The sequence below is a fragment of the Eschscholzia californica genome, unplaced genomic scaffold (assembly GCF_041429995.1).
Source record: "Eschscholzia californica isolate CP2 unplaced genomic scaffold, dmEscCali1.0.p SCAF_2, whole genome shotgun sequence".
NCBI lineage: Eukaryota > Viridiplantae > Streptophyta > Magnoliopsida > Ranunculales > Papaveraceae > Eschscholzia > Eschscholzia californica.
Window position 1 is genome coordinate 2,700,166 of NW_028238309.1, and position 12,880 is coordinate 2,713,045.

The 12,880-nt window shown below is 36.1% G+C and overlaps 1 protein-coding gene across 1 annotated transcript; it reads right to left on the bottom strand.

Annotated features, from left to right (window-relative positions):
• Positions 1-954: 954 nt before the first annotated feature.
• On the bottom strand, positions 955-11,477 carry LOC147555243 (TNF receptor-associated factor homolog 1a-like). Its single transcript, XM_086662342.1, has 13 exons — positions 11,112-11,477; positions 10,414-10,630; positions 9,494-9,605; positions 9,030-9,118; positions 8,829-8,897; positions 8,620-8,749; positions 7,672-7,830; positions 6,777-7,125; positions 4,979-5,091; positions 4,669-4,813; positions 3,881-4,347; positions 3,610-3,793; positions 955-2,631 (listed from the first exon to the last, which is right to left on the bottom strand). The coding sequence occupies exons 2-13, from the start codon at positions 10,583-10,585 to the stop codon at positions 1,255-1,257; spliced, it is 3,366 nt and encodes a 1,121-aa protein (XP_086518468.1). The 5' UTR covers positions 10,586-10,630; positions 11,112-11,477; the 3' UTR covers positions 955-1,254.
• Between the last annotated feature and the right edge of the window lie 1,403 nt (positions 11,478-12,880).

Consider the following 12,880-nt stretch of genomic DNA (forward strand, 5'->3'; position numbering starts at 1 on the left):
TTCACTTGAACTAGATTTCTCGATGACATTTGGACTGTATTCTCTATTTCCCGACAGACTTGTCAGGACAAACACGGGTTCGTTTGGGGTCCGATCGGGCCAGCCAGTTTTACAAAAACCTAGACCTGTACTTCAAAATTCAATTTTTCTAATTTGCTCAAACAATTACTGTTAGTCATATGAAGGTCTCCCTCCTGAACACATCCAGTAAAACCTTCAACCAGTTCATATTCATCTTTCAAGCTTTTCATTAATGCTTTCACATTTATAACCATATCCTCCACTATTGATTTCAACTTGGAGTTGAAGATAAAGATTAAGTGAACAGGAAGGTGGTGATAGAAAGTGTGTTTATACCAAAAGGAGAAGAACAAATTTTTCAAGTCTTCAAAATTAAGTTGCAGTATAACCTAATTAAGTCAATAAAATCGAAAAAAGGTCTTCTTGAGATGCACCATTTTCTTCTTGCCCCAAAGCAGCTGCTTCTGTAAAAATTAGCCAATCTAGTTTGATCAACTGATTGAATCAGAGAGACACAATCCTAAGCACTTAAAAGAAAATTATATTTGCTTATTAGTCCCTCCTTATTCTCCTTCGTGTTCATTTTTTTCACCGGGGGACCACCGTCAACAGAAACTCTTTAAATCCTTCTCTCTTCTATCACGCCTACGCAACCCGACCGGTTGCATCCCTGTCGCTGACTGGGGTTCATCCCCTCTGCAGAAGAGAACCCCAAGGATGGTGTTCCTGCTGATGCCTCCATCCAGCAAAGGGTTTCTAATTTCCTGCTGAAGCCCTCCATCCCTTCTGCCGAAGAGAACCCTACCTCTTATTATTATGTAGTTCACCGTGTTATCGAACTCATTGACTTATATGTTTGTGCTTTCCGAGCACTCGGTTACTATATTGACCTTTTATTAGTAGAAAACACAGAGTTCGAAGGGTGAAAGAGAATTGAAATAAAATAAGACTGCAACTCTGTTATTGAGATCATCCATAGGAATCCTTACAATTTTAGTTGATGCTGCTCTCTCCCTAGTAGAGCAACAAAACCCCCTCCTGCTCAAAATTCATGCAAAAGAAGGATGGCAAATGTACCGAGAGAGTATCACTGAGGATGGCAAATTATTCTTTACATTGGGTTTTTCTTATAAAAACATCTGCTAACAATATCAAGCCAAAGTTGACAGATTAATCGGTTTTTGCTCTGATGAAATTATTATAAAGGGGTCGAGAATGACAACACTTCCTCTCTCATTCCAAACCATTTGCAGGCTGGAATATGGGATATCCATTAACATCACATGTTAGGTTTGAATACTCAGGCAGCTGACGATAGAGATAGCCATCACCTGGATTGTTGCTAAGATTAAGCAGAGAGAAATCAGAGTTCCTTCTAGGCCATTTGTTCTCAATCATCCCATCAACAATCTGACCATCCGAATAAGGCAGACTAACTGCAGAATAAACTTCCCTATACGGGTCGTAAGAAGATCCGGCACTAGAAGAGCCGTAAACCTGCTGCAGCCTGTCATCAAGGTAGCTGTTTTCCTGGCGATGATGGAACCTGGAAGAGTTAATGGACGCTTCCCCTGACATAGGCATATCACCTGGAAAAGTGAACTGTCTATTCAATGGAGGATGATGATACCCATTGGTCGTACTGAAATTCAGACTTGCATTAGTTGACATTCCACTACTTTGTTCCTCGTCGAGCAAAAAGTTGATTATATCAAGGTGTGGAAACTCATCTTGGACGGCTAATGCACTACTACCAGAAGCACCATAGGAATCACGGTTTTGAGCGTAGTTTGAAAGCGAAAGATTGCGGTCTTGTATAGCTCCTTCCATCCAAAGAGGTTTGTTATGCAGAGTTTCTGGAGTTACTGATCCAAAATTCAAGCCTGGCCTAACCATGGTCTGATCTGTTCTTGCCGAGTTCTGAGGTAAATGCATCTGAATGGAAGCCAATGAAGAAACTGACTGAGAGTTTGTTGGGACTGAACTTACAGCAGACCCAGGAAGACCCGTGAAGGCAGCTGAGGTTGTCGGCATGGTTTCTCCCACGATGGCATTTTTGTATGACTTGGGAGGCGTATAACTCTGGGTTGCTGGTGACGCATCAGTTCCCAATCGTCCAGTTGCACTCAACGAGCGTGCTAATGGGGGTGTTGTTGTCACCACAGGAACGACAGCAGTTGCTGGCCTAGGACCAGGAACCAGAGGAGCACTCAAGGGTCTTGATATAGCAGATACTTGTTGAGGTGTTGGTTTTTCAGGAGGTGTGAATTTGGGCTTCAATGGAGCTGCCCCAGTATAAACCTCCGGTTTAGACAAGGAAGAGATTTGGGTTGATGGTTTTCTCATTGGAATAACTTTCTCTATTTGCTGAGAACTATTTGGAGGTATTACCTTGACAGGAAACGGTTGGCTCTGACTGGTGCTCACTGCCAGAGACTTCGGTTGCACATTATTGTGCAGGTTTGAGAAGATTTTAGTAGGACCATTTGATACTTTATATGTCTTCCTTTGACTAGGTCTATCGACATCAACCAGATTTTTCTTTTGATCAGTAACCATCTCTACATCTTTGACAGTCGGCCTCTTCTGTAGAGTAGAAACTTCTAAGTCCTGAACACAAGTACAAAAAGAGTCCACGTCAGAGAAATGCTTAAGCTAATGGAAGACTAAACAGATACCCGGATAAAAGCATCCGAAGTTTGAAGTTAAGCTAAAACAAGGATCCAAAAGAAATTGTGGAACCAATAAACCTGGGCATTGACCTCTCTAATACATGCATGATAATCTAAAAATGAACTAGACGAGACACATCCTTTAAAGATTTGAGATAACTGAAAAACCTAAGTTATATTATAAGTCCCATTTGAAACACATTCATCCTCGTGACATAATATATTATCTTCCAAAACCAGTACGAGGGTTTTCTATGAGATCCTTTCAGTAGGAATAGCACAGTGACGTGCTCCATATGAATACACGGGTAAAGACAACGGAATCTTTGACCTTTTCATTCTTCTCCCGGTCTTGAAGTGTTTCTGTAATACCATCAGCTACCAAAAACCTCCTAGACAAGACGGAGTAAGTCAACATTACACACGCTTTGTGGACAGGTACATTTAGATGACAAAAATAGGACGAAGGGATGTTCACAGACTAAATGTCAAAAAAAATACTATGTGAATATGCTTCTTTGGAGTCCTCAGCCAAATTTGTTAAAATAATGAATTTCAAATTTCAACCACCAGAAGTCAGTTAAAAGCCTGGCATTCCAAGACCATAAATATTGTTGAAGACTTTCAGCACCTAGCCAAAGGGATAGAGTTTAAGGATGGCTTAATATCCTTGACATCCTACTACTGCACCCAAGCATGTAAATCAGTAAATCTATATGGGAAAAATGCATGGTCAAATTTAACGTTCACATATGCAATACCAGACTCTTGTGATTGAAAATAAAAAATTGAAGTAAATACCGAACTTCCTGTGGTGCCTGAGTATAAAAAAAACATTCTTTTAACAAGAGTAAGAATTTGTGTTAATATGTAAAATGAGCTGTTAGAAACAGCGAAAAGATATTGATTATTTCACCTTCTCAACCAAATGCTGTTCAAGCCAATTGGTGCGGTGCTTCAAGGAGTGAACTGAATCAGGTTCAGCAGCCGTCGAAGTCCCAGCAGGATCATGAAGGCGTGCAGCATCTGGTGATGAATTATCCATGTCATTCCCCCAACCGGACCGGTCAACCATCTCTTTAGCACGTTGGTTCTTTCCCCTAGAAAAACAAAGTAGAGAGCTAGTAAATATCCAACTTTTCCTGCGAACTAGAACAAGAATTAACTTATTACTTCAACTAAATTACCTAGTAGATGATGTTTGCCATGGGTAGTGTGGCACAGAACTCCCTTTGTAGGGAGGTCCATTCATTACCACTGATGGAACTGAATCGGTTGAACATGTTGAAGAGCTATCATCCATTATAGAAGTGCTCTTCTTTTCTAGTTCACTTTGTCTACTCAATCCACTACTATTAGTTCCTGTGGCCGGATGAACTTCTGATGTATCTGTGTCCCAATTCGCAGGACTAGCATCTCTGTTTTCAAAATCAGGTTCAAGTGTTTCAGCAACATCATCTGCTGCATCTGTTACATCTGACACATCTTCCAATATGTCGGGCTTTTCAAGCATATCTAGTGCCTGCTCCATTGTCAAACCCTCCATTTCTCTGTCAATAGAACCCTCATTTTGTGACTTCTCTGACAATGAGACTTCAAGCTTCTCATTCCGCCGTTTGTCTTTACCTTTACGACTGCTCCGTCTTTGTTTACTCTGAAAAAGAAGAAAAAGGAGATAAAGTTTTATTTCTTTTTATGTGTAAATAAAGAATGAAACACTCGGCATCAAAAAATCAAGGATGAACTACGATTGAGCACTTCAACAAAAATAAGATTCATGAGGACTACAAGATCCTAGCTTTAGTTTTAATACAAAAACTTCAAAGTCCTCGTGCATTCGCCAGTATCTCAAATGGTTGTATCCAATAAAACATGTCCATGTGAGGGACACTCGCACAAGAGAAGTGTTAAGAGTATACACTTCCTTAGCAAGGAAATTCAGTAATTGTCAATAGAAATTTCATAAAGCATCAACCTTCTTCTTGTTAGCTTTTTTTTCCTTTTCAGTTGCTCCGCGTTTTGTTCTTTGTTCATTTTCCCATGCTTCCTCTTCCTCGCGGATGAGCTCTTCTTGTCTCTTCAAAGCCACAGCCTCTTGGTACGCTACCTCAATTCTATTACTGCAATATCGAGGTAACAAAGTTACAGTCGAACTACAAAAAGATTACCCCAAACATAATTCAAATTAATTTGGTAATATTGTTTACCACAAATGAAAAATGAATTAACAAGATTCAAAGTGTGATTAATTGTTAGCTTGATAAGATTGATTTAACATCCATTACCTATATATATGAGTTAACACAAAAATTTCGACTGTCCTACGACCCAATTCAGTGAGTCTTCTCTCATCACACTCTATGGAATCTTTATTGACATCCTCTCCCAAGCTTCCATCCTACATATAGAATGTAAAAGTTATATTCTAGAATAAAAGGGAACTGATCAAAACCCTTGAATATTTAAAGTATAAAATTGATTAGAGTCTTTTCATTTAATATATTCATTCTATTGATTAGAGTCTTTTCGTCTAAAATTGCTTAGAAACATAGCATATAAGAAAAAAAGTTCAAAAGTTTAAACCTCTAAACCGTTTACTGCCTATATTGGAGAGAACCGCTGAGAGGTGAAAAAAAAAAACAAGCGAAAGAAAGGAAGCTAATGATTTTTTTTTTTTTGAAAATTGATTGAATTTATAAAGGAAGAAGGAACAAAAGAATGTACATGAGGGGGAGCATAACTAGGACATCTCAAAATATAGTGCTCCCCCAATTAGACACAAAATCCAAATACGAATACATTCTCGCCCATCCTAAGTGTCTACTCCAACCAAATAGCACTCCTAGCACATCCTCCTTTTCCACCATAAAGCTTGCCCTAGAATCTGTAAAGATACCTTCATTTATGGCCTTCCAAATCGACCAACATAAAACCATTGGAACTAAATTCCAAAGCTCTCTCTTAGATTTCTTTATAGGGACTAAACCCCATTGCTCTATGACTTGTGAAATTGAATTCGGGGCACACCAAGAGAGGTTAACCGACCCAGTGAAGAAGCACCAAATCTTCGAAGCTTCCCCACAATGAATGAATAGATGACTGATGGATTCTCCGGCTGAGGAGCACCTGCTACATCTGTTGGGCATTAGCATCCCTCTCCTTTGAAGATTATCAACCGTTGGGAGTTTTCCCAAAGCTGCCGCCCAAACCAAGAAGCTAACTCTAGGAGGGATGATGTTATTCCACAAGGACTTGAACTCGAAAGGGTCCCCAGGTTGAGCATCATGCTTGGACAGCCGGGCGTAGCAATGCTTAACTGAAAGGTCCTCCTCTTCCTTTACAGACCAAACCTTCCTATCTTCTTCACCCGGGTTGGGAGTCCAGCTATCTAATATATTTAAAAGGTTCAAGTAGATCGGGACTTCCCACTCATTTAGGTTCCTCCGAATGCAAAGGAAGCTAATGATTAACAAACAGCTATGTAAATCAGGCTACTTATTCTTATCGAACAATACAAAATAAATTAAGTAAATAAATGACATCAGCTAAAATTTTGGGCGAGTAATGAAGAAAACATGGTTTATATGTCATATCATATAACCTTTTTTTTAGTAGTTTCGTCTTTCATGTTGCTTATGCTAAGTCGGATGTTAATTCAATAAAAGCCAAAATGAAGTAACAAAGTAAAGAAAACGCTAGATTCTCAGAGGACCTTAACCAAGATATTATGCAAGAATAACATCGCCTAAGCAACAAGAGATCTCCCGAGCACAACTTAGAATTTACAACTATCAAGCTTTCAGAAAGCAGCAAATTGTACGTGATTTAATTTTTGTTTAAAAAGTGACACAAAAATTCAATGCAGCAATCCTTCGGAGGCCCAAGTATACGGCAACACAATATGGTCTGCCGATTAAAATTGCTACTAAGAAGTCAGTACTCATTAACATCATAAAACCAACTCAAATCTAAGTAAATGCAATATCCATCACTGACTAAACACTAAAAGTTAGAAAAGTAGCAACATAAATCTAACAAGCGAAAAATCTTCTTAACATTCTCGAAACTACTACAAATGCTTACCTTTGTACGGTTTTGAGGACCCTTTTCATCCTTTGGAGGCAAAGGCTCAAGAGCAGCCCTCTCAAGAAGCGGCAGCACATCATCAACCAGACTAAAGATATCATTCTCCACATTGACAATAGGAGTTGGTGATTCTTCAGTGTCCAGTACATATTCTCTCGCTGTCTTGCTCTTACTCTGGCACTCTAGAGCTTTTAGACCACTGTAGAGAGAATCCATTACCAAAGTAGAGGTGACTTCCTTCTCTACGAAAAACTGCTTGACAACTACCTTTAAAATCACATCTGTTTTCTCTCTGGACATCCTACGCTTTAGGTTTTGCTCAACACCTAACCAGAATGTACAGAAGCTGCAAGCATCCCAAATCAAACTAAGATAAAAATATAATGTATTTGGTAGATACTAACAAATTTCAACATAGGGCTCAAAATTTGGATTTGAGAAATGACATCAGAATCAAGAACACTACTTCTGTCAATTTGATACTATGATATGTCAAGTTGAAACAAAGTAAACATTAAGCCTCTTGAGGAATACTTTTAAATGCAACAAACATTGTTCTGCACAAGTTTTTTCAAGAAAACATTACGATATAATATTGTTAAGTCTGTTATACTGTAATGGGTCTTGTGACAATTAAGAATTTTCGCTGTATATTTTCAATAGATATAACTAATGCAATCCATAGTGCCGGAAAATTGTTACCAATATAAAATTCTTTCAATTGCTCAAAAATATATATAATGTCCAAATCAAATAATATTTGTTTCTTTCTTTCTTCCTTTCTTTCTTTTGGAATTTCAAAAGGGATAATTATTCTTGAGGAAGAAACAGTAATTAAGAGAACAAGAAACTTAACACCAATAATAAATTTGTGAGGATACACATTACATACCTTGACCACCTTGCTTTGTCCAGAATTAATTTCTGAAGTTTGCCTTTTTTATCTTCAATAAAGCGCCGACAAATTTGTTCTACATTTGTTAGGTAAACTCGAACAAGTTCTCTTCTATATTGACAATCAAGGCAACGGAAAGGGCGGTCGGATCTCTCCCTTAATAAAAGACATGAACCAGCTTATTGAGAATCAAGCATCAACGAGAATGAAGAAAAAGAATACCATAGACCCACATAATAGAAGGTACTTTTACAATTAATACACTCTAATTTTCTGAACGGGCGAAAGAACCAAATATTGATAAAAGAGATATACAAGCGAAGACCAAAAACTAAGACTCAAATAGGTTATGCTGAAAATTTGAAAGAAATAAGTCGCACATTTACGACTACAAGTAGGTTATGTAAAATTCCAAACAGCAAGGCGTAAGGACAAACCGAAGAAGCACAGAACATAAAGTCTAAGGTACCTTTTGACTTAAGTTTCTAAAGAACAATCAAGGTTCACAGTTGACAGTTTAAGTTAAAAAAGATCGGCTATGCATGGATATCCAAATATGCATCTAATCATGATAAATCACAATATAGCGTGAAAACATACAGGACATACTGCTGTGGTCAGAAAGAAATATAAACCAGGAATCCAGGAACATGATGGTGCTGATTCACTTTCTTGCTTCCCGAGTGGAAATTTAACACTCAAATGGGAAGCGTTTTGTAGAACACATCAAGATGACGATAGTTGAATTACATGTAATAGTCAAACCATATACGGATAAGAATAACACAAAAGTAATCAATTCCTAAAATATGACAAGGTTTTGGAATGTATAATCAAGATAAAGTGGGGAGGGAGATGGTAGCAAAGAGTATCGAATTCAGTGAAATTAAAAGGTGTTAGAAAAACGAACAGGTAAATATCAGTTAAAAATAGAAGAAGTAATACCTTATAACTTGAACTTGAGCCTTTATCTCGAGAATGTCATCAACAATAAACCCATCTAATACTTTTGATAATTCCATAAACTTTTTCCATCCCCAGTCATGCTCTTTCTTCCAGAACCGGTGTAATGTATCTGTGAAACTTGTGTTGATTGCATTAGTTTACAAATGAAAAGCTCTAATTCAGCAATACGCAGGATGTAATCAACTGACCGGAAAATTTAGTCTTCTTTTGATCTTTATTAATAACAGATATGGTAAACTGTGCGAAATGGCTCCATCCTGACAACATTTGAAAATAAAAAAAAGGAAAAACATTATATTTTCAATTGAAGGACAACATCTTATGAAGAGTTCGCACCGACAATATTGTAAACCCATTTAGTACTTTCATAGTGCAGAAATTGATCAAACCTGGGAGAAGCTTATCATGGTTTGCAACACAAAGAAACAAAGAGACATGGTTGCAGACATCGCATCCTTGAGGGTAGATTAAAATATACCTGAAACCCCATTTCAACAAGATATAATGCCAAAATTCATAAAATTCTTCTTTACATTATTTCTCTACTCTTGATAGTTCTTGGGCCCATTATGCCTGCAATCTTCCTGTTACCAATTTTATCAAAAAACTGTGGGAACTAAGCCTCTTACGCCTTTAAGCGAGGCATAAGCCTCAAATACAAGATGGGCATGCCTGGTGTTCTACCCCAGATGTGTACGCCTGTTTTCTACCTCGGACACATACAGCTTAGCGAATAGCTACTGAGACCTTCAGGCATACACGTCTACCGCGTTTGAAACCATGCTTTATACTATATACAATTTAAAAATGCATGTGCTTAATACTTAACAGATATTATAAAAGGGTTTTGTACCATTTGTAACCACCGACGTCAAAGACATTACTCCGGAGTTCTCTTTTGGTGATCTGTGAAAAGTTTTCAACCTTCCACGTAAACTTTCCATATAGCTCGGAAGGTTTTGGACCTACATAATAGGAACTCAGATAAATGAAAATAGATTCTCCAATTTAATATATCAACAAGACAACAACCACAATGTTAAAATTCTTAATCGGAAGGAAAAATTAAACATCCATTATAACTGTAGTATTTCTAATTGCTTCTATTCTCAGTAATTTTGTTATCCGTGTACCGGGAGCATCACAACGGTACCGTCCATTGAGTGAAAAAAGCAAGTACAGGGATGTATATCTCATCTTAGATATGATGCTGGTTTTCTTACTTTAGATTTATTACTTTGGATTAGCCATTTTTTTTTGCAATATATACAAAAAGACGTTAAACTGGATTAGCCATTTTTTGCAATATATACTAAGGCAGCAAGATTGTGTCAAATCTTAGAATATGCGATACGTGATATGATGTTTATATCTAAATTTACTGTGTCACGATACGCAGCAGAAGATACATTTTCATACTACAAGTAAGAAAGAAGAGATTACCAGAAAAGCCGTGTTGTTCCCTCATTTGATAACCAAAAGTAATCAAAAATTAAGTAAGACTTTTTCTTACTTACTTTGGGATTTTGAAATACAATATTCAGGAAAAAAAAAAAGAGACACCTAAGATAGTTTTAATTACTTCGAAAAAAAATAGCAGATGCTTTCTTCCCCTCCAACAATCAAATTTTTTTTATTCCATTAGCATTAGAACAAAATGCCTAGCTGCAACAGACAAACTCGGTACAAATAATAATTCTCTTCTTTTTTCAGTTGGCTAAGTGAATAGAAAGTACTACAGTTAATCAGAACAAAAAAAGCAAAGCATTATACCAAAATCATCATCATCATTGATGTCCCAATAGGGGGGTGAAGTAGAAGGCGTGCCGTTCTCGACTTGCTCAGAAGACCTCCATTCTGCAATTGCTTCACCAGACTGATAACGTTGCCCACTTCTCTCTGATAACCTTCCAACACTAGAATCTTCACTCAAACTCCCTGACATATCTCTCTCTCTCTCCTCCCACAATTTTATCTCACCACTTCTTCACTGCACACACATAATAAAAATTGCAACTTTTTTCAAACTACCCAAAAGATCAAATTCAAGTTTAACAATCACTAATACTCATTTCCTATACCTTCAACCCTAATCATTAAAGTATCTATCTATCTCCTAACAGATTGAAATGCATGCAGAATTATGTTTGAAACAAACCCTCACTTCAAAGTTCAATCTCTACAAAAAATTCAAAATGAAAACCTAATTTTCCAAGCCCTACATTCAAATGAAAAAATACACCCAAAAATCAAAGCCCATAGCGATTCAGATAACTAATTAGAGAAAACCCAGAATTGTTAAACCCCCAATTAGAGAAAACAACATTGAAAAATCCCTAATTATAAGAGATATAATTAGATATACCCTAATTAACATCGAATCAGAGCTAATAAAAAAAATACAGAGAAATCAAAGAAAGAAGTGGAATCGAAGTGGGGAGGGGGGATTTCGAGTTAGAATTGGTAAATACCAGCAGCAGCAAAGAAGAATCGGGAGCTCGTTTCCTTTGTTAATAATGGCGGAAGGAGGCCGTTTTCATGTGCAAAATAGGTGAAGAAGAAGAAACGGAGAAACGAGGAGGAGGAAGAAGAGAGATAGAAGAAAATAATAATAAGGGGAGAGATTTTGAGTTATTCGGGAGGACAACAAAGGCTAGGCCGTCATGAAATATAAAGAGAACTAGATATCATGGGGGCTAGCTAAAATACATTACTAGCTTTTAAGTTTTAACCCTCTCTCTCTCATTTAAGTACTCTTCTCTCTCTCTCTCTCTCTCTCTAAAAAGGGACCTGTTAAGCTAGCAAAACTACAAGTAGGTATCTCCTAAAAGTACAATAAAATTACAAAAATGATTATCTTGGTAATAGTAAGCTAACGTCTGTCGATTGTCGACCATTCAGTATCCAGTCAAATCAATTAATGACAGTTTAGCTAGATCATCAATCGAAGTTGAAACCGATCAAACCGTCAACTGACTTCATTTGATTCGGTTCGATTTGATTCAACTGATTTCAGTTTTCGACCCGACCGAACTCAATTAACCTAATCAACACGAGAAAGAAATTGAAATCAAGCTAGAAGAATGAAAGTTGAAATTTAAAGTTAGTCTTCAAAATATCATAGATTTGAGTCTTTAAAAATTATTTTTTAAGTTTAAGGTCAAAAAATAAGGGGTCATATATCCATTCCTAAATTAATAAATAATATAAAACCAAAATAAACAGAAAATAGAAAATAAGTCTAAAAATTTACTATTTAGTGGGTCCCATGCATCAAACCATTTATTTCATCTCATTCTTACCCTTTCAATAATATATATTTAACCATTGGTAAACCAAAGGTTTTTAGTGGTTGGGTTAATACATTTATTCTTTACATAAATTTTAAGAGAAATATTTATGGTGGATATTTATTGTCAATATTTATTTTCAAAACTTATATTTGTGTAAAGTAACATACTAAAACAATCGTGATTTACCTGAAACGAATGCCGCTCTCTCTTTGTCTAATTTTATGTTCTTCGAACTTGAAGAAACATATTTTTCCTTGGAAATCATTAAGAAAATTGTATATATGTCGATTAAACTTAGAATCTTGTTAAAAAATTATTTTATTATGACAACAAACTTAAAATGTAACACTTTTTCGTACACAGTGAATTTTGAAATCTCTATCACTACAATTTTGTTCTAAAAAAAAAAATGTAAACTGAATTTGTTTTTGCTACATTTTCAGTATTTTACTAGCATTTTCTTGATTCTATTGGCATCTGTTATGAATATGTTAAAGGTAGGTTAATAATCATTTTCTTATTTCGCTAGCATCTTATTGATTCTAACAACATTTTTATATATAACAGAATTCTCAAATTTTTTCTAATATTTTATTTATTTTAAAAATTCAATAATATACTTACAAAAATAAATTCTTCTGAAATTAGGATCGCATTTCTCTAGCATCTTATTGATTCTAACAACATTCTAAAAAATTTATTTAAGAAGAATGACTTTTTTTTCCTCTAGAATTTCTTTGATTCTCCTGCAATAATTATATTTCTCTAGCATCTTATTGATTCTAACAAAATTTGTCTGAAATTATTATGTTAACCAAGTTTTTAATAGTTCTCTAGCATTTCACTGATTCTCCTACACATGTCTTAAATTATGTTTCTCTAGCATTTCATTAATTTTCCTGCAATACTTATATTTCTCTAGCATCTTATTTATTCTGAGACAATTC